The sequence below is a fragment of the Nannobrachium achirus genome (genome assembly GCF_963921795.1).
Source record: "Nannobrachium achirus genome assembly, chromosome: 9".
Lineage (NCBI taxonomy): Eukaryota > Metazoa > Chordata > Actinopteri > Myctophiformes > Myctophidae > Nannobrachium > Nannobrachium achirus.
This window is the reverse complement of record NC_137818.1, coordinates 29,312,667-29,335,727: the sequence shown is the minus strand read 5'-3', so window position 1 is coordinate 29,335,727 and position 23,061 is coordinate 29,312,667. Positions and strand designations below refer to the sequence as shown.

At 42.5% G+C, this 23,061-nt stretch overlaps 1 protein-coding gene across 6 annotated transcripts in view; it reads left to right on the top strand.

Moving 5' to 3' along the window:
* The window catches only part of rerea (arginine-glutamic acid dipeptide (RE) repeats a), a 125,733-nt gene that overhangs the window by 88,848 nt on the left and 13,824 nt on the right, over positions 1 to 23,061 (top strand). For all 6 annotated transcript variants that reach the window (XM_080733523.1, XM_080733525.1, XM_080733524.1 and 3 more), the window contains 5 exons: positions 1,590 to 1,638; positions 3,477 to 3,601; positions 4,146 to 4,245; positions 5,028 to 5,126; positions 14,078 to 14,158. In XM_080733523.1, the coding sequence (XP_080589649.1) occupies positions 1,590 to 1,638; positions 3,477 to 3,601; positions 4,146 to 4,245; positions 5,028 to 5,126; positions 14,078 to 14,158 (454 nt within the window). The remainder of the gene's footprint in view (positions 1 to 1,589; positions 1,639 to 3,476; positions 3,602 to 4,145; positions 4,246 to 5,027; positions 5,127 to 14,077; positions 14,159 to 23,061) is intronic.

Here is a 23,061-nt window from a genome sequence, read left to right as displayed (position 1 = left end):
TAGCCAATCAGAATTGAATATGATAAATCGTTCCTGTACATCTTGATCACACGACTCAATAGATAATTTGTATGTATTTGTATGAGTTTTGGAGAAAATCTTTAGCAAAAAAATGTTTTTAAGAAAATGCTAAATGTCAGAAATGGGCCTATAATTTGCCAAAATGGTATGTGTTCTATTATAGTGCCACCATGAGGACAATTTGGAAAATTTGGCATAGAGGTGCTTGGCCTACTGTGAAGTTTCACGCTGATCAGTCCAGCGGTGTCTGTCATTAGCTGCTCACAGGCCGATTGATGTACAAGGGAGAAAACATAATCTCTGCCTCCTGACCATTCTGGCCTGGCGGAGATAATTCATTTCTTATGTAATGTAACATTAGACCTCCCCGACCACCTCTGGGAGTCAGACTTTTCCTCCTGTTGAAAACCGATACACATCAGCTAATATCATATTAGCTGATGTGACTTGTCCTGGGGGAACAGCTGGTTAGTTTTTAAACAAAGAATTTGATGCGGGTCTGGAAAAAATATCTCGAACAAACTATTTCATTTGTCCGCGGTTGACCATACCTATTCAAGTTGAAGTTCCGAATCAGATGTTGGCCCATTGGTCTGTCTGTGCCACGCATCTGTTGGCCATATTTTATGACTGTATGGAATATTCCTCTGACAACTCTCTCCTGTAAGTCGGGAGTTGGAGGGGAGGCAGGACTGTGTAGGCAGAGAAAGGGAGGGAGGCATACAGGGTTCAAATATGCACCCGTCAAAGGGCTTGTGGTTAGAGCACTGTAAAGTGACTGGAGGGACCCGGCCTCTCAGGTTTCAGCCAGGTCTCCTCTGCCAGTCCCCGTGATGGAAGCGAGAGCTCCTCCGGGTGCCAATCATACTGACAGTTTCTGGGCCGCCCCGCGCACGGCTGTATGAAAATTGGCGCTGTTACCAAGGCAACAGAGGGAAAAGGCTTTTTCAAAAGGAACATCTTGTCATTTTCTTTAATCCACTGCAGCTGGAGATTCGGAACACTGTTATTAAATTGCAGTTGCTATGGCTACCAACATTTGTACCGGCAGCCATTTCGGAGGTTCTCTTCCAGCATAGCGGCAGCCAACCTCTCCCCCCCTTTTTTGGGGGGGAGTCTGTTTTATCACCACACCTCAAAATATCAGCTCTGCAAATGTGCTCTGCTTAGCTAGGCCCCAGGAGCATTAGGTGTATTCCTATGTGCCTCATTGTTCTTCAGGATAAAACACTTTTTATGTGGTTTCATAATGTCACTAGCTGTCACTTATATATAGGGAATGTATTCCCTACAGATGGTTTTGTTTTAGCAGAGAAAATCTCACCAGTGTGTCTGCTCTTAGATTTAATTTGTCTCTTAGTCTTGACTGTTTGGTTTCTTGGTTTCTTCTCCTGCTCTTTGAACTCTATTTCTTTCCCAGGACCCAGTTGTGAGATGGTGTTTATATCATTGCTGGGTTCATTTAACTGCCACACCTGCCCAGTCAGACTTCTCCCAGGTCTGAGTGGGACCTGAAATGCTGCTATAGAAATGATTGTTTCAATTTGTCATCTCTTTCTCTTTTTCAGGCGATTAAACAGCACACAAGGGGAGATCAGAGTGGGCCCCAGCCACCAAGTAAGTCATTGTTAAATGCACAACTCTCCCTGCCTCTCTCTTTGCCTTCCATTTGTATAACTACTATATTATTCTACATCCCCTATGTGTTCGAGATGTGCAGTTGAAGTTAAAGCAATGAAAATGAATGATTAGACAAGTTTGTTTGTTCACCCTATAGTGCAGAGATAATTCATCTGCATTGTTATCTCCCGTAATTTCGCATACTACTAGGCCAGTCGACATCATATTTGTTGTGCACGTGTGCCAAAGGCCTCAGTTCTTGAGAAATTGGACAACTATGTCATATTTGTCAATTAATATATTGTTTATTTTTGTTATTTTAAAGCGTCCTCGGGTTTTTGAAAGGCGCTATTATTATCATTATTATTATTATTAATAATCACATCATCCCTCCAGGTTATGGGCTACGTGTCCCATGAGGCTGTAGACTGGAACTAGTCCAGTTTGTTGGATCTATACTACTACTAACTAGCCAATTACAGCGCCCCCTGCAGGGGCTATACCAGTAGTGCTAGCCAAAAGCACACATGCAAATATGCAGGTCAATGTTATGAATGAATAAAACCAAAATATATTTTAATAAACATGACGGCACACTCTGAACTAGAACTGGAGAGGACCCGGCCGGTACCGACGGGCCATGCTTGGGTTGGACACATTTGCATAATGGGTGGTCGGGCTTCAATTATATTGTTGATATACAACATGCACTCTCTCTGATGATGCACGGAGCACACAACTCCTGGTGTGTGCTCGCTCACTTTTGTGGCGCTGTGTGCAATAGCCTCGTCCAACACACATTTCCCAAGTAAAGCCTGACTTATACTTTGTTGTATGACGTGTTGCATGGCATGCTGAAAGTGGCTGAACTGCAAGCTCACAACTAGTTGCATTTGTGACGTGTTGTGGGCTTGTAGATAGCCTATTTTCCACACGGAAACTTGCAGGATGTAACTTGTAAGACATTCAGAAACGTTTGCCTTCACATTAAAAGCGTCAGTGTCGGGCGCATATTAATAATTAATGGTCTGAAGAGAATTCTGGTAGGACAAAGCTGTCAGTAATGTTTGGGCTTCGGGCAGATTTTTTTCCCAGTTCTAATGTAGCCGAATGAGTATTGTTTGCATGATTTGATCAGGACATCCTTACTGTATTTGATGGATTGAGAGACAAATCTCTCCTTCTCATTCAGATTGTAATACACACACACACACAAGTCTACGTCTCTTTCCTGAGACTGCTAGCATAGTCTGCCACCTTTTAGATATAGCTCCGTACCTCTCATCTTACATGCCATTACTTTTCAGTTACATGTACAATTGACTGTCAACTTGTGGAGCCGTAATGACAACATTACAGAGTTTAGTTCCTCTCCCCAAGGACTTGAAAGAGAACATGGAGCAGCAAAAATCCAAGATTTACTTAATTGACACAAGGAATTAACAATCAGACTTCATGGATTAAAGAGAAAATGTAATGAAAACCGGTGAGGGGTAGACATTGAATGTCTATGAGATTGGCAGCAGGCAGAGACAATGTACAACTGCTAATCACATGCTGTGCTACTTTCATGGCTGTATGTAGAAATGTCACTTCATACAGTATTATGGTTATTATTACGACATGCCTCCAGGCGGAGATTTACACTCTGCTGAGTGCATCTTTCTATTTGAACACTGTGTAAAGTTATTGAACCTTAGCACCACTGGCACGTCTCAGCCACAAAGTGAGAAGCGTAATGACGGGCATTTGAAAGCTGATAGTTTTTTCAGGCGTGTGTGCTATTTGTAGTGTGTCACCATCTGTCCCTCTCCTTCTCCCTGGGTTCTAATTAGGCCAAGCTCCCAGAGCTACAGCCTTTCCCCTCTCCCGGTGGCCAGGCCGTGACCGAGAATGAGGAGCTGGTCTGGATGCCCGGGGTCAACGACTGTGACCTGCTCATGTACCTCAGAGCCGCAAGGTGAGCTGCGAGATAAAACACTGGTGGCCCGGGGAGGCCCCAGGGGCCGTGCACACATGCCAAGATGCATTTGTTGTTGTAAAGAGTTGTGTTCGGGGCAAGTTGTCAGTGTTGACCTTGAAAGATGTCATAAAAAACATAAAAAAGGACGCAAATGAAATTCAATGGATTAATAGGGCTTAGTGATTCCAGTGTAACATGACAACTAAAGCTTATAACACATATGATAATCAAAGACATGTTTTATCAACATGGGTATTTAATGGGTTTCAGAAGACAACAATGCATATGTGTTGCTTTAACATGATGAATAAATGAATCCCAGCTTCCATATTTTTGAGAAATATGAGAAAACAAACTCAAACTCAAATTACCTTTTAGCTTCAGTTGCTGTTTTATTCATATTTATCCATAAGTCATGACATGTGTTTATTGTACTTGTTAAGGTAAGATACCTTAGGATGAACTGTGGAATACTCTTAACCTTATATTGGAGTCTTGGTGGCTTGTTAAATGATGACTCTGCCAATGTGTCTGTTCACAGGAGCATGGCTGCCTTTGCAGGGATGTGTGACGGAGGGTCCACAGAAGACGGGTGCCTAGCAGCCTCTCGAGATGACACTACACTAAACGCACTTAACACGGTGAGAAGCTGCACAACAGGTCCAGTTCTTTGAAATCCAATGTTTGTCACTGGATTGTATGTTTGGAATACAGTGGAAGGTTGGCTCTACAGTGATAGGCTATACAATAAGAGGACACCAAGCAAAAGGAATAGCCACATTGTAGTCTAATAAACCAGTCCTCTGAAGCCTAATACATGAGGCATTAATGAGTGATTTCTCCCCCACATTGTAATCACCTTAAAGTGCAAAAAAAAATCGAGCTAAAGAAAAAAGCAATTGGAATCATCATAAACAGGACATTTATATTCAGACTCTATAAAATGGAGAATTAACATCACTGGCAGGTCATTGTCTCTCGACCTTCTTCGCCATTTGCAATTCCAATGAGCAATGCTTGTTTATTCCTAGAGCGGGGAGCCCTCTCCCCTGCCTGTTTTCACCCAGTTGAATGTGACATGGTTTATAGCTTCACAGCGATTTCCTTTTGTCACTGTGGTGTTTATATCCATGCTGTTTCCTCTGGACTTGGTTTTAGGTAAAGATTGACAAAAATAACATACATTCAACAGTATGCTATTCAACAGGCCAACAGTCATTCTATTCAATGAAGTATAAATTAGCCTTTAGTCAACTGAGATATTTTTCATTGTTCAGTTGAATGTGAAATTGACTTGTTTACATTACAAGCTCACCGTAAGGATGTAGCGATAAAGTAATAAATACACTTGAAACATAATAATGAAACGATGCAAACGTTTCAGTTTGTAACAATATGCTTCTGATGTTGTGATGCTCCCCAGCTTCACGAGAGCAGCTATGACGCAGGCAAGGCCCTACAGCGCCTGGTGAAGAAGCCGGTACCCAAACTCATAGAGAAGTGCTGGTCTGAGGACGAAGTGGTAAGAGACTTGTCTTTTAATTGGAACCATATAGTAACTGTACTGCCAGGTGTATTTGCTATATCCACACGGCAGCATTTTTGCTCTTATATCATGCTCAGTGGGTGGGTGGGGATTTCCACCTCCTGAGTAAGAGCAAAATGGCTTCTGTGTGAATGAATATGGTCAATTACTTATGATTCAAAGACCTTGCCGATAATTTAGAAAGGTCACCAACCAACAGAAATTCTTTGTATTGTTTTACCCCTTCGATGTCTTTATGACCAGTGTTGGGTTTTATTGTATGTTTATTGCTTATAAGCCTCTAATTATTTATCATATTTACTTAATGCCTACTGAAGTTTCTGTGCTGATTTTGTGTCATTGGATTGGCTGGATTTGAGTTGCAATTGGGTCTACTCGCAGTGCTTAAGATTGTGCTTCACCCCATACAGCCATTGCAGTTACATAGCTTTTTGTCTTTACTGCCATGCCTTGGTTTGTGTCTTTAGAGGGAGCTGTTGCTTTAGAAGGTTAATCCAGTGCTGTTGGACTGGGCTCGTAGGACATCAGTGAAAACACTCGGCAGCTTGCAGCCCCTCCAAGGCTTAAGAGCAGCTGCATCCTGTTTATCACCCGCAGAATAAATCTTTACGGCGAAAGACTGGAGAGGGAAAAGATTGAGTGCCGGGTAATGTTGGCCTCCATTTGAATTTAGATTTGAATTTCACCACAGCTGTTGAAGGGCTCGAATCAGAAAATGGCAGCCCCTTCTCTTCCTGATCAAGCGCCACGTAGGGAACCAGTAAGAAAAAAAATGTGTGCTGAATATCACTGTGTCAGAATGATGGAGAGCCGTGGCTGCAGCCTTGATACTGCATATGACACACTATACTGTGTTTGTACACTCACCAGTGTTTAAAGATAAGCACACTCACAGGACGTGAATGTAAATAACTGATTTGTTCAGTGCTAGATCTTAGAACACGGAGATGTGCTTCACTATTCATCTTCCTGTGTTGTTTGTCCTCAATTTGTAAGAGCCAGACTCAGTTTCTTTCTTTCTTTGTGCACACTTTGATATCATACGGTAATTCTGAATCTTCTGTTGTGGTGCAGACAAGCAACGAGTCCACCAGCTCAAGATCAAATGGAGTTGAGTGACTGTATTTGTCCTGTAATTGAACACGATATTCGGTTTTGGAATAAAGCCAGATCCCATGGCAGAACCACAGCAAATCGCAACAAATTAAGTCAGCCATCCTTTTGTGGACTAGTTATGAGTTCCTTCTTTTTCATGCATGCTCCCTGACCACTGGTGACGGGGAGGTCTTGATGCTGGCTCTGTACACATTTGACCACAGCAGGCTACTTGTCATGATGCCACTGTAGTAGCTCAACAGTATCGACTGTAAATAATGTGATTTTCAGTGTATCACTGAAGCCAATGACAGAAACAAGGGAAACGTCTAACGTGTCCTAGTAAAAATGTTTGGCTCGTTATTATTATTTTCTGGATCAATTAAGTCTGTAGTTTATGAGTGGTTTCTGGCAACAAGCGGTCCTGTGCTGTGCCCATGCTGCCCACACAGCCTGTTGAAGCAGCCTGGCTCTGAACAGCCAAGGACAAGTCTCTGAACAATCTGATCACTAGTTGTGCCTTTTCAGCCCTGCAGCCTTGAGGGACAGGTGTGAATGTAGACCCTGTCCTTGAGAGACACACACACACACACACACACACACACACACACACACACACACACACACACACAGGTTCCTACTAGGGATGGGACGATAAGCGATATTATCGTTTATCGTGTTAAAAAACACTCATCGTGGAGATTTCATTTATCGTGATATCGTCCTCCGTCATGCACTGGGTTCAATTCATCTTTTATTTGCCGAGCTAATATATCTGGTACTAAACTATAATTGGTAAAAGGTACTTATAAATATACATACTCGATACAGTCTTTTTTTCACTCTCTATCAAATGTCTTTGCCAGAAAATAGCCGATGCGACGTGTTATCGCGATAATATCGTAAATCGCGATTTATTTTGTCACAATAATCGTGATATGACATTTTCATGTCCCATCCCTAGTCCCTACTGCTCCTCATTTATTTTTCACCCCTCCATCCCCTCTCCTCTCGTCCCCTCCAGGACCAGCCTCATTATTCCTCCCCACCCCACCAAGCCCATTCTTCCTGTAGGAGATGTGAATAAACGTGACAGTGGGGGCTGATGAAATGACAGAATCAGCCTGTCTGCAGGGTCAGTTGTCAGCCCCCCCCTCATCACCCTCATCACCCTGTTGACTTATCATGCATTGCACCCCCCCATCCCTTCTTCACTCATTCAGTCTCTATCTCTGCCTGCTGCAGCTGCTGCTTACATAGCACATAAGCCACCCCCCACCCCTTTTTTATTCACTGGCACTCGGGTAATAGGCCCATACATTCTGTCCACAATCATCTCCACTGAAAGATAAGAGCATGGCAGTGATCGTTATAAATCACAGTATTAATACCAGGGAGATGGCGACAACACTGCAGAGCAACAGCAGTGTCACCATCACTGGAAAAGTATTTCACTCCAGCAGGATCTGTGACAGCAAAGTGCTCCAGTCACATTGCTGAACGCTGGTCATTAATATACCAAACCCAACAACTCCGCCCAGGCAGTATTTCAATCACTATGATACAGATACTTCATATCATTATCACGTCTCTGAAATTTACCATATTCACACAGCGGCCATTTTTCTCTCCCACCCTCCAACTATGACCTATGAGCAAAATGGTGGTCATACGAGTATGAAGAGTGATTTGTAAACAACCATTAATTTGTTCAGTATCTTCTCAGTAAATAAACATACACATTGTACATGTATCCCTTTACCCTGCCCAGTTCAAGTGTGTGTGTGTGTGTGTGTGTGTGTGTGTTTGTACAATACTGGAGTGAGAAAAGAGAGAGCCAGAGCTTATGCACTTACTAAAAATGAGTTTCAAACACAGTCTGATAAAAAACAAAACACTACCGTGCCTTAACTTTACCTGAGGTAGGCGATCACTTTTTTGTTTGTTTTTGTTTTTGTTTTCTGGCAGTTTGAATAAGGAAAGTATTTTGTGAATTACAAGCACTACTACACGCCCTACTCAGGCTGTGCAGAAATCGGGACTGATGCAAGTTGGGAATACACGCCCCACCCGCTCTGCAACACTACTGTTATCTTATTTACATGTACCCGTTGTCACTCAGCTCCACACACTTCCCACTCTGCATCACTCCACATGTTTTCTTTTACCGATGACCACTGCTGTTGCTCTTTCTGTGTGTGAATTGTGAAGTTCGTTGGATAAGCGGTTGTCAAACCGGTATGCGGCACGGTCGGTTTCATACAAAGTCTATCCAGAGATGCGAATACATGCACATTTGCATCGGTTGCTGCAAAATTCCATATGACGTTAGCAGCATGATGTCAGAGATTTTGACTTATTGAATGACGGTCCTCATCCGCAAATGATGTCTACTGACTGCACTAGTATCCACAACACTACATGGTGTTTCCATCAAATTAACTGACTGTGGTTTGGCATGTAACCACAATGATATGAAATCCAGGGATCGCATCCCACCAGTCCTCTGTGACCTCCACTGGCTCCCAGTCAAGCACAGAATAGATTTCAAAATACTAATCACCACCTACAAGGCCCTCAACAACCAGGCTATACCGCTACATCTCTGAACTCCTCCAACGCCCCATCCCGCTCCCTCAGTTCCTGGACATTCCCAGGAAAAAGAAACCAACCTGTGTTGACGACAGGGCCTTCTCGGCAGCCACCACCTCCCTCTGGAACTCACTACCAGCTCACATTAAAGATGCCCCCATCCTCGCCATGTTTAAACCTATTTTAACTATTTTTTTTCCTTTTATATTACATTTTGTTGCTATTATTATTATTATTATTACTAGTCCATAGTGATGTGCAAATCCAAACCCTATGCTGACTTTCGGTTCTGTGCTCTATATGTGTAGACTAGCGGCGTTTTTCTGATTAAAATGCATGAGCACTTGCCTATTTGTGGCACACAATAACAGTTGGTAGATCTTTAAAGGGATACAATTATTTTTCATTGCATTATCTGAAGGAAGGGAGGGATGGGGGGCAGTAGTAAGCTAGATAAATTAACAAAAGTTATGTTCTCAAGTCATAAAATAAATTGTGGTTATAGCCCCTTTTTAATTTAAATTACATTATGTACCGTAGTTTGCCCTGTCAGTGATCACTTGTTAATTAATTGACATACTCTACAGTAGCCAAGTTAGTTTTTGTGGATCTAATTTTGAATTAATTGAATTATTCACATCTGCTTTCTCCGTGTTATAATTAAAAAAACTATGGCATTCACTGAATACTGCTCATAATGCATAAGATAGATTTGTGTAATTTTAACTGCATTTGAAATGTTACCTGCCATAGATAGAATATGGTAATTATTATTATATGAAATCCATGTTATATTACCCACCTTTGAAAAAATACTTTAATACGTTTGTTGTCACCAGGGGACATACTGTATTCTCTTGCACAGTCAATAATAGACAGAATTCCCCCTTCACCTGAAGTCCCTGTCGAAACCGCTCATAAATAAAGAGTTGCTAATAATGCATTGGCCAACAGGAGGTGCCATATAAACAATCAGCAGCCTGCAGCAGCAGCAGTGCTCTGTGTTGCCATGTGAGAGAGGGGCTGATCTATCACCGCTGTCAGGCGGGGGGTCTGTTCCTCAGCCGGCCGCACTGTGCCGTGTCTTATCTCTGCCTGTGTCTTTGGCTGATGGATGACTGGAGCAGGCCTCCGACAGTGTGGGGAGAGAGGAGAGGAGAGCGTTGGCCTCCCAGTGGTAGAAGTGGTGGAACACAGGCCTACAGACCCCGAGACATAACTGCCCACCCAAAACACCAGTCTGGTGAACATTCTCTACTGTGCCACCCCACCCGCTGCGTCGTAGCCACAGTGTCTCCTGATGGAACCTGTGGAGACTGTTTTAAAGTTACTCTAGATGTTTTATATTTGTGTTCTTTGTCCTTAGAGGAAGCTATTCGCTCTTGGCTGCAACCCGAGTTTACTGTTGATAGTGTATTTTATCACCATCACGGTCCAGTGCCAGCAATGCTTTTTAGGCTGTTTGGTAACTAAATAGCAGGCAGGATGGGCGTGTGTGTTGGAATTTCCTGTCACCTTTGTGTCAGCATATCCCAGTGGAAATATAGTAGGTTTAGGACCTGCCGACCATAAGATTGACAGAACATCCTCATCTTGCATTGTTGTGGCAATTTGAGTGTAAAATAAAAAAACACTGTCCCTTTTGTGTTGGATAAGTATTTCGGCTCCTTAAAATGTTTTGCTATCAAAAAGATGTTTGAAGAACCCATTCCAAGTTGTTGAGCCCAGTTAAACAAAGACGTTGTTGTCTTCAGTATGAATGGTGTCACTGCAATGAGGATGTGGAGTGTCTCTTGTACGTGTCAATCTAGTCTTTTTCCACTCCATCTCCAAGCATGTTGGGATTTCCTCTCTACGTGCCACAGCCGAGCTGATATTTCGTTTCAGACAGAAGTGTTTTTCACTCATTGGTTTTGTATATATGAATGATTGTCCCCAGGCCCTCTGGGTTGGTACACAGCAGGCTCGAAAAGGTCAGCTTTTAACAGTCAGCAAGTCGAGTATAATGACTCCATATTGAGTGAAAGTGGCTTTGTTTGCTGTTGGATGGGGCAAGGGGTCTGACCGTCTGAATGTTGTATGTGCTATTGTGTGTCAAGTGTTTTTCCTGTTTAGTTTTTGTATGAAATGACATTTAGAAGGAATTATGTTCGCGGTGTGAGGCGAGCCCTGTCTTATCATAATGATACCATCTTTGTGGACATGCCCGCACGGTCTTAACCAGTTTTACAACTTTTAACAATCGACTCCCAAGCAGGAAGTGCGCACACATAACAATGACCTTTTGAGCCATTTGCTCTCACTCTCCTCCTCCCTTTATGTTTCTGCACTCCAGTCTTACAATGGTTCACTGTTAGGCGCTGAAGGGGGAGAAACAGGGGAAACTCAGGGAAGGGAGCCAGCTCTCTGGAACACACTCCGACAGAGAGAAGCCTGTTGTTTCTGCACAGCGGCTGGCCATTTGGTAGCGCTTCCACCCTGCCTTCTCTCCTCTGCTCCCTCCCTGCTCCCCCTCCCTCCCCTTTTCGCTTGCTCTGGCTCTGTCGGCCCCTCCTCCACTGTTGGCGTTGCCTAGCAACGGCGAGCTGGAGCAATCGGAGCAGGGGCAGAGCGATTCAGGGAGCAGATTGGCGGATGATTTATTAGCTGGGCTGGAGAGCAGTGAGCCCAGGCAGCTGAAATGGAGCCTTAAACTGGAGCCGACATGTAGAAAGGAGGGGACAGAGTCTGCCTGCGAGAGAAAGAAAGCCAGAGACGGGCGGTAGGGGGGTTACAGCTCCTCGGCGCAGACGGATGGACAGGCTGTGTAAATAGTACAGTACGGGGAACATAATTAAGGTGACATAATTAGAGCAGAGACATGGGCTGCTGTGACAGATCTAATTGAGTTTTGTCTCCGCACTTGCACAGCCCTGGTTCCAGGTAATGAAGCACTCTCACGGCTGCTAAATAGGAGTTAAGCATACCGTGGAAATATAAGGCATACTCATCCAAAAGGCATTCACTCTATTTCAGTAATACAGTGAGTGTGTGTACACACATACTTTTTTGTTGTCGATATATATACAGTATATATAGTTTCCACCCATCTAGCAAGCGTTTATTATATCACCTCATAGAGTGTCTGCTGGTTATATAGAGCCGTGGGAGTGTTTGATTGACAGTGCTATGGTAGTGTGCTCTTAACCCCTGGAGTGTGTTGGAGATGGGGTCGCATGCCCAGAGTGCTTGTGTTGGAGACGGCTCCATCTACTGGCTAATCAACCACTATACCTCCAGCCTGATAATGCAAATGAGACCCTCACTACTGTCACTGATAGCATGGCCTCTTTATTTAGCTGTCAGTGAACACAACTGTTTCCATCTGGCTTGTGATTAAGCCACTGGCTGTTTAGTCTCCCAAGAGTTGGGGTTTTTCTGTAGTTTGTTATTAACAATTGAGATGTGGTGTTGTTTTTGTTTTTGAAAATAATAAATCAGGATATTTTATTTCTTTGCAAAAAGGAGATAAATACAATAATTCACTTCACTTGTGTTTAAACCTCTGTGTTTCTCCGGGCCTGTAATTGTTCTTGTTTAAACGCGGTTGCTTTTCACAGCTGCCTGTGTGCTGTTACTTCTGTAAAATTGCCCTTCTTTCCCCACCATAGCCGAGTATGTAAACAATCTGTGGTTACATAACGTACTGTACATGGCATGGAAAATGCGCTCCTCTTAGGCACACGGCACAGCTCCATGTCTGGTTTTGGCGCTCACTTGTCTCCTTTCACCATGTCCAAGACCTCTCTTCGCACACACATTGTATCAGTCTGCCTACCCTCTCGTCCCTCGCAGCAAGCCGACTGTGTGCCTCTATTTTTGTGCTCAGCCTGGATGAATACAAAAAAGAGATCCTATAGTTTTACTCATTCAAAAGAAATACCCAGCTTGGGTGTAGTTTTAAGACAAGGGCTGGTATTGGATTTGACAGTGTATGTTGGTGGGCAGAGACGTGAAGCCTTCTGGGGCAGTGTCAGAAGCTCCAGAAAAGACTGAAACCAGAGCTCTACCCAACGCCAGCATGCAGCACTCAACTCCGCTCCAGGTTTTCCAGCCCGCCGTGAACCAGAGGCTCTCTAGCAGAAAGATCACATGTAAAGCCTTCCCCTTTGTAGTGGAAGAGCAGAGAGTGACAAGCTATTTCTTGCTTGTAAAAAAGCGATGTACGGTCGGAGACGTTGTGGATTTGCCCCCTAATTTTCCCCCTTTTACCTGTGGCTGGAACATAGAGATTTGTGCCGTGCACCCCCCTGAGGACTTTTCGCTGCTTTTTGCTGGAGTTACTTTGCTGGAAACGGTTGGCTGAAATCACTGAGGAACGGGGCTCGCCTCTGGAACAAGAAAGTAAATCTGTTGGTTGTCTGCTTCGGTGGTTATGAATGTTTTCAGCCTCCTTTTTATGGCTTGCAGTGTGTTGCTCTTTAAAGGAGAAAAATGCATTTAGGCTATTCAGCTTTGTGGAATTTATGCTCTTATTTATTACATGATTTATTTGTTTTTGTGTTCGGTATAGTTTTCAGATCAGATTGATTCAGAGTATGTTACGAAGTAGCAGTTTCTGCCATCATAATATTTGTTGGTGTCCTCAAGACTCACTCTTGTCCGGACATATTTTTAAGTATTAGTCATTGACATATTTTGAATAAATGAAACTGAAACTCTAAATGGGTGTTTTTTTAATAGTATATATATGAATGTTGAATTTTACAGATGAAAACTAGAGTTGAATTGTATAGTGTGCACACTGTGAGCCATGTTTTGGCTTGCGTTTGAACTCCAAAGTTTAGGTTTTGACTTTGAACTTTTGACTTGCGTGATTAACAGTACACTCAGCCACTCTACTGTGCATTCATTTTGTATTTATCTAAGAAGAATCAGGGTTGTCTGCCGGCTCTTTTCTCCCCACATGAAAGAACGAGTGTAATCTCTGTCTCTCCCTGCCTTACTTGTCATTTCCTTTCTCGTTTTTTGCCCTGACATGACTGTGTGTGTGTGTGTACGGTCCATTGTTTTAAACGGGAGGATATAGAGGTTTCGAGATTCACAACAAACCTCTCCGACCACAGATTTAACGAAAGGAAAACAATGTTTTTGTCGTGGTGCTGGCCTGCAACTTTCTGTGGTTGCATTTTAGCTGACTTCACAGATCCTATCTGATTTCTCTCTCTCTCTCTCTTTTTCCCCCTCTGAAAAAATTACAGAAGCGCTTCATTAAAGGTCTGCGGCAGTTCGGCAAGAACTTCTTCAGGATCCGGAAAGAGTTGTTACCAAACAAAGAGACTGTAAGTTAATATTTATATATTTGTATTCTTATTTTGTTTACGTTTTGATACTGTCATTCAATTCACTGTGTAAAGAAAGAGAGGCCCGTGTGTTGAGATAGCACTGGTAACTCATGGAAAGGTTTCCACAGTGAAGTCTATTTTGATGTGACATGTTGAGAGTCCTGAACCTGGGGCCTTATTGATGATCATTAAGTGCAGACTGCCAGCCTCTGTATTATCAGATTTGCCCCGAGGGTCTCTGAACACTTGTTATACTGTACCTGCGATGCCAAAAGGCCAGACTGTACTTTGCAGCCAGCCACTGAACCCTTACAAGTTCACATGTTGAACATTAATTAGCACCTCTGGTTCACAACTGGAAAACAAGTTGTGGAAATGTGGTGTGTGTGAATCACAACTTTGCCAGCATAACTCATGTGTTGTGAAAAGTAGCATGATTTGCCTTGTTTTTACACTTGAATATTCAGTAGTTGTATTTTGTAAAAATAAAAAAGGGTGGGCAATAAAGTTTAAAACCACCTAAGGACTTAAAGCTGATTAACTAGTAAATCGTTTAAGCAACATTGTAGAACTTGGTCTACAGTTGATTCTGTGAAGCAGGTTGTAGATTTTTTTTCCCCCCTACTTTTTGTATTTTTGCTAGCTTTTAGGAAAAATGCAACTTGAAAGGGCCAACGACTTAAAAGATTCCGAGCTCATGAAAAAGTATTCAATTTACTGCTTTGCACTCAAATAAAACACTGAATTATAGTTAGAAGCTTATAGTGACAAATTTAGGTTGGGCTTTAAAGTCTTCCTAATGTTGGCTCACTAAGACTCAGTAGAGGCACCATGGAGTATTATTTATTATCATTATTATTATTATTATTGCTGTCATCTCCACTAACATTTAACATTGTGCTTTATTATTATTTTAACATTCTGGGATGGGCCTGAGAGTTGCACCATAAAGTGTCAACATATTTCCCACCGTAACCCAGTTATTTTAATGTAACTCCTGGCTGCAGCAACACATGGATTGATGACAGTCTTTAAGTATGTACAGCCACTACTCGAAAGTGATGGGCAAAATGAACCTCACAAATCAATAGAGCCATTCTACTGATTCCTTTTGATGTGACATGTTGGTAGTTTAAAGGTTTTGCTAATCACAGATATGCCTCCAATTGAGGGAGACAAGGCGCGTTAATATCTGTCACGCTCAAAGGAACTCTTGTAATTGTTTTGTTTATGTTCCTTCCTTGGCAGGGGGATGTTCCTCTGTCAAAGTACCCCCTCCACCTTGTTTGTGTGTGTGTGTGTGTGTGTGTGTGTGTGTGTGTGTGTGTGTGTGTGTGTGTGTGTGTGTGTGTGTGTGTGTGTGTGTGTGTGTGTGTGTGTGTGTGTGTGTGTGTGTGTGTGTGTGTGTGTGTGTGTGTGAAGGTTTTGTGAGATTATGTGTTAATCATCATCAAACTGTGTGACCTGTTACTTGGCACAAATGGGTTGAATCCAAACCTAACAATGATTAACCCAGAACAGAACCGCTTGCCCCGTCACATTATATGTGATCAGTGTGAAGAAAACAAAACATGACCGCCATATGGGCATTGTGTTGCTACTCTCCGGTATTTACTTCAAGCCTTGTATTTATTACCACACACCTTTCTCTCTCTCCTGGAGCAACGAAAAGCCTGTCCTAATTGTTCAATAAGTGTTTTGATATATCACTTGGTTATATAGGGTACTGGTAGAAGTGCCTGGTTGCAAAGTCCTCTGCGCCTTTTCCCTCGGCAGGTAAATAATTTATGTGTTTTATTTTTGTTTTTCACTGTGGAGCAGCAGGCCTTGCTGTCTGACTGCTCCTACTGGAAGTGTGTGGAAATAGTGTTGACACAGAACATCAAAGGAAAATCAAAGGTGTTTGTCACACTTTTTGCCCGTTTCATTTCCCTGTCCTCAGTGAGCCTGCGATATGTCAGCCTTGCTTTTCAAACATCCCCACCTGTCATGTAATATTTTTTACTCAAGAGCTCCATTATATATACCGGTATATGTGTGTGTGTATAAGAGAGAGAAGAACAAAAATAACCTTTTTTATTATTCTTCAAAACCAAAAAATAACCTTTTTTATTATTCTTCAAAACCAATTTGAACCTCTTGAATAAGAGATTAAAATGTACGAATACAGTTTCCTCACAGAGGTTCCCTCAATTATTTTTACTGGTTTTGAAATATATGACCAGTCGAGCTGATTGGCTATAAAGGAGGTATTAATGCAATTCAACCTGGAGGGGGAGTCCGCTTGGCAGGAGAGGTAATAGACCTCCTCCAGGATCTAGCCCTGCCACCACCACAGAGCAGGGAAAGATTAATTTTCCCCCTACAAATGGAAAATAAACTGCCCTTTAAACGTAAGAAAAGAGGAGAAAATGACTGCAAGTGCAAGGGGAGGATAGCAGCGACCAGAGGAGACGGATAAGGGGGGGTTAGCTCGATATAGACACTGAAAAGCCATGGTTGTCGCACAGCAGAAAGAAGGGAGAAAAAAATCCCCTTCTTTGCTTATGATTGAACTTGCTTTTGTGTTGTAAGGCTGATCTGAGCTAGTGCAAGTCAATACCCCGAGGAAAGCGCCATTTATTTTCCTAACGGCAGTCTCTCTAGTCTACCCGCTCACTCCCACACTCTGTCTCCGGAGCATGTAGTATAACAATCTCTCAAGATTCGGTCGGACTGGGGGAATGGCAGAGCTTCTCGCCTCCTATCTCTCGGCGCAGACATATATTCCTACAGTTCCACTCTCATGCCAAGCCATCCGAGAAGAAGTGCCCCGGGAGCCTAGTCCGAACCGCGGTGCTGAGCCCAAGTACAGTCCCACAAAGCCCCAGGCTGATGGCCAGGGTTTCAGAAGAACCACTACAGTGCATCTGACTCTCACTGTTCCTCCCGCTAGCCCCCATTAGACCCGGCTGCTCCTGAAAGCGCCAGCGCGGCTCGAACCGGCAGTGCCAAGGGTAAGCACCCAGCGCTGTGTAAACACACTAGGCCTGACTAGCGTTCAGGAATGCTTTATATAAAGTCACATAAAGGCCCACAGGGGGAAGTGGGTGTGTCCTCTGACCGTCTGTAACGGGCTGCTCTGCCACCATTTCCTTCACTCCTGTAAGGACGTCATGGAACATGAGCTGGCTGGTCCCAGTGTTCAAACACAGTAAATATGCTGAAATGGCAGATCACAGATAACTTTCCCTGATATTTCCACTGGAAAGGTTTTTTTCTTTTTTTGAATTGTGGTTTCTGAGGATATCAATGGACTGGCCCTCGTAGCTAAACAGAAGTGCATTAACTAGCTCTCTCTGCCATGCCGCTGATGAGAGAATTGTGCAGTTGAAAATTAGATCAAATTATAATGCCCGAGTTGTGACACTGGCAGTTTATATAAACCACAGGCAGTTTATATAAAAGGTGGGCAAGGGGGGACGTTTCTGACAAATTAAGTTAAGTAGAGATATTAAATGGGCTAAAGAAAACGTGTTATAAGCAGGTTTGGAATTTGTCCATTCGAGGCCAAGTCATTTGGCATTCAGCGCTACCATTTTTTTTAAGGATATAAAGGCCATTGTGTAAAAGTAAATAGTCTGGAGACTATGAGTAAACATCTGACCTCACTGAATGGTCATGCCTAAACTTGTCTTTCCTAAATGGGTGAAAAGTATTTAATGAGGCACATTTTCGGGGGTTAATGCTTATTACATCCTGTGAGAAAGAACATTGCAGATAATTGTATTATGAAAAATATTATTTATTTCACTGAAATGTCACTTATTCATAATTAACCTTATAATCGTTCGTCTTCACAATATTTATATACCGTGTGTGTGTTCGACATATAATTGTTGGTATAGTAATTTACAGTGTAGCACCATGAAAAAACAGCTTGAAGAAAGGTCTGTTTTTATTAAAAAATGTCACAAGGACTTATGTCACAAGGACTAGTATACTACTATACTGTGAACTATTAGTATATAGTATCTGAATAGACAACTGCGTAATGCTAGCTTAGGGATTCTATATTTCAGCCTTTTAAGTACTATTAATGCAGTAATCTACTACTTGACTTGCCAATTAGTTGATGCTGACAATAGAACAACCATCAGCTACAAAGCAACCTTAGCTAGGATGTACCTTTTGAGGGTGAGGAAACATCAAACTGAATCATGGAGACGTGTTTATGCTGCTGCTGCAGTCTCGCTCATCTTGGCATGGTTCTGGAAAGGGGAGAAAATTGCAGCGCTAGTGTGTTTGAAAGCGAAGAGAGAAGCCATGTTAGCTTAGGCGGCTAACGTTAATTAGCTGACTAGGAGTCACAAGTTTCTTTTAGATGGCAAGTAGTTAAGAGAAGTAGTGGTTGATTCAGTTGGCAGAGGCTAGCAATTTAAACAACGTTACATACCACACTTAATAGTCAACTCAAGATTGATTGTTTACCATCAGTTATATTGCTGTTCTGCTTTGACAGCACGTAAATTAAAACTGGAGCTTATGTTAGTCAGCTGACCACAGGCCTCGTTTGTGTGTGTACCAATGTACCATGTCTGCATTTCTAAATGTGTCTTTACCCATTGCAAGTTACAGTAAAATGACAAATAGTAACAAGACGTCACTTTTGGTTGATGTTGATTCTCAAGGCTTTGACTGTAGCATGGAGCTATACAAGGTACATAACCTAATTTAGCTGTAGGAAATGTAGATGGTTGTTTGATACAAAACATAGACAGATTAAGGGACAGCTCTGCAGCAATGGCAGCATTAGACTTCCTGCCTTGTCAGTAACCACTGGCATTCAGGTAGAGATCAAGCCGGAGATGAGATTTGAGCAGTGCTTGTTCTTCGGGAGAAAAGAGAGCGAGCAGCCCCCCCTCCCCAGGCCCTGTCATTTACAGGTCAGGGTGGCCAACAGGAGAGCACTGTTCTCAACACAACCTCACAGCAGATGTTTGCCACTGTGCAATCTGTACAGATGTCAAATTGAATTCATTGCCATGTCTTTAGCCCAGCAGCCAGAGCCATGGGGATGAGTGTGATTATAAATACTTGGGTTCAAGTGCTAATTAAAAAAAAATAGAGAGGGTTACTCCAGTTGGCAACATCGATCATGGGCTTGACAGGATAGAGCGTTTTTGGTCAATTATATAGCTTGTTTATGCAGTGGAAATGCTCTTGTTGGGCAGAAGGTCCAGCAGCTTGTATTGATGATCCTTCAGCAGACCACAGGCAGTTTAGTGTGCCTGTGAGTGTAGACAAAATCTTGTTCACCCTAATAGATGGAGCACAGAGAGGGAGCTCCCTGTTGTAATTGAGTTCTGTGGTAGTCGCCATGTTGTGGTTTTAGGGGGGACTAGCTTATCAGCAGAACACGCAGGATCTACCCTGCCTGCAAAAAGCCGCTGTGGCTGTCCAATCTGCTTTCATTGGCAAAAGCGCTTACAGCAGGAAAAACATGAGTGCTGATTCTTCAGCGTGTGCATCCCTGACCTGTGAAAGCCGAGCTTATTCAGTCATTCTCCAGCAGAAAGGCTCTGCGCAGCAGGGAACGGCTGTCTATTTAACCGCCTTTCACACACACTCTTGCTCCACCAGCCAAGACCCTTTCACTGTTCATTTTCTCTCGTCTATCCCTGTGCCTCGGAGGCATCGCCATACTGAAGTTCTATTTTTGAATCAGCTACCCTGTGCTTGTACTTGGTGCCTCCTCTGAACTGCATTTGACAAAAAGATGTGCCCAATAAATTGTGCACCTGTGGCAGTATCAAGGGTATGACTTTAAATATACAGAAGCATTTGATTGACAGCAGACACTGCCTTTGAGTAAATTGTCTGTGGAGGTATTTTGTAAAAGGCAAAAAATATAATCATATTCAATGGATGGAATCCCAATAAAAAGGATTCCATAACATGCATAATTCTATCCTGTTATTTACATACTCAATACATTTTCATATTAGTATATCTAAGAAAGTATGCACCATTAGAAATGATGTAGGGAATCAAGTGGTAGCTACTATCAACAACCTATGTAGTTTGGTTCTAGATGCTTGTACTGTCGATACTTCTGTTTGCATCATATAATACATGAAAAGAATTAAGGTAAAAAGCAAAACATTTTCCTTCACCTAACGGGTATCACTTGGCTTATTAGACATAGCAAATATGTCATTATAAATGCTCAGTCATGCAAGCATTTACCATTACCCTAGAGTTACAGCATGCATTAGGCAGATACAAAAGTCAAGTACCACTCACTGAAAGTATACACCGTACAAACTGCCACGCTTAGTGAGAAGTAACGAAAAAGCATGGCTAGGGAAGATACATCACCGGCGTTAAACCCCAGCTTGGTTTAGCTGCAACATAAACATTCCCTCCACCTTGCCGAAGCGAGCCGGGCAGCACTCCTCTATCCTCAGACTGCATAGGAGGGAGGCAAACAGGCTGGCTGCGCTAATGGATGTTTACACAACTCTGTATCAGCCACCAAAACCCAGAGATCACATGCCGCCACTACTCTCTGCTCCGTTGCAGTCCCAGATCGTTCTGTGGAAACAAATATAGGAATGGTTCTTATTTTTTATTATAATTTTTGGATTCTTTGCTTTAGCAAGAGTTGTGGTTAGATTCAACGTTGATTGTCTATTGTTATCCTTGGTTGTCTCTACAGTATATTCCGCTTCCTGGCTCTCCCTCTCACTTGCATGTGCGGTGCGCGCGCACACGCACCGCTTCAACTCTCCCCTGCTCTCTCCTCCTTCCCCTTGCTCTTGCCAGTAACGGCCTTAACCGTTTGGCTTCGTGTCAGAGCAGAGGCCTTTTGTGGCTCTGTCACAAATCTGCCAGGAAAAACAGAAACCATCTGTTCAGGGGGGATGAGTGTGTAAATACATGAGTTTAGCCCTCGGCCCTGCCCAAGCTCACAGGACCACCGAGTCCAATGAAAGGGTCCTGCATCTCGGACTTCTCCCACTAAATGTTACTCTATAGTATGTATAGTGGTCTTCCAAATGTAGAGGCAGGTAATATAAATATGCCAGGCGACATGACGTGTTAATTGAGCAAATGGGCGCAGCGATTTGTCTAAAAAAAGGACATTTACCGAAGACCCAGTCAATAATAATATTTATGAATTCGTATTACTGCACTGCTTGTATTAAAGAGACCAAATAACTTAATTTAAATGTCTCACACCCAAACCTCTCACTTGAAGAAGTCAAGGTTTCAAATTAAAATCACCTTAGAAAGTAATATTATTTATATGAAATCTATTAAAATACAAATGAAGTTATAAGTTGAAGTTAAAACGGGTCAAATAAATGTTGGTAAAAATTACATTTTACATGCATGTTGATGTTATGGCTTCTCTGTATTTTATCAACTTTTTCATCTGGAGGCTAAGAAGTGCTGCTATCCACTTAGTTTAAGCTCACTGCTCATTAGTGCAAGCATAATCTGGGGAGAAATGGACAGAGAAGTTAATTAAATTGTTGTGCCAACATGGATCTGCTGTGCACTTAACACCTTTTCATGCATTATTGTCTTTATCCTACAAAATGTCAGTTAATGCTCCACACACTTGCTGAATCTAATATAATTTAACCAAGCCAATGCTAATTATTGACTGGACTGCAATCTGTAGAGAATGTTTTTTCTCAGAAGTATACTTGTAGTAGCTATTTAGAAGGGAAAACGCAGAAGGGGGGGAAAATATCTTGGTCTACTTGGTAATGATCTTGCCAGTTTTTTGCAGCCGTGGACAAAATACATGCAAAGGAAACAAAATCAGTCAGAGTTGATACTTTGTCAGTTGCACACAAACATACAGTTGAACATTTCAAGTGGCAATAACTGGAATGGAAGCCCTGAGTGTCGTGATATGAGGTAAGCCCCTTTCCTTGTCGGATAATCCACCGCCCAGAAAGCTGCTGCAGATGGAAGCATTCTAAAAGGCCTTATAATACCAAGCTTATGTTGTCTCTATCTGGTGTTCTGGGCCATAGCAGCACACTCTGTGCTGCTCTGCAATGATTTAGTGGGTTTGGGGAAATGGTGGTGCAGAGGGCAGGGCAATATGTTCCCCCCCCTTTTCACTGTGGTGAAATATTTCTCTATATAGAGATACTGTACATGTATACGGCATATCGTCACTGTCAGACTGAAACTATCCATATAATAATAATAGTTTTCTGCATGGGTAAAACTAATAAAATAAAGCTAAAACAGCAGATCTACAAACTCAGTGTGGCACATCATAATTTGTAGTGCATTTTCGCTACTTTTGAAAACGTAACTTTTGCCTGACCCTAATGACAAATGAACACAAGCAAACTAAATAATAACTAGAGCCATTGGAACAACCAAGAAACTATACTACTTACAGTCATTTATTTTTAATGACGGTGATGAGGAAACGGCAACATTTACTTTTGAAGCAGATTTTCTTGTTTATACAGTGAAAGAAAACAAAATAGAAGGTAATGAAAGCGACAGTGTTCCCCTGGGCACATGCCATCAAGACAAGGGCTCAGTGACATTTAAAAGTACCAGATGAGTCCAAGCGATGTCGCTTTTACTTGTGCGGCTTGCAGGGAAACCCCACTTGACAGACAAGGCAGGTTAGCAGAGGTATTTAAACTGTCAATCTGTCTCTCTGACACTAATTCACGGCATGAGGTCTCCGTCAGCCACAGGAATGAGCAGGACTCCTCTCATCCTACTATCACAGCACACTATTTTACTCCCATATAGAAATATTAGCCTGTGGAAAGAGAGAAAAACTATTTGCTTTACTTGAGTGACTAATTTAGATCTCATATTTGGTATTTGTTGCAAGTACAAAAGGAAAATAAAGAGAACACAATGATAAA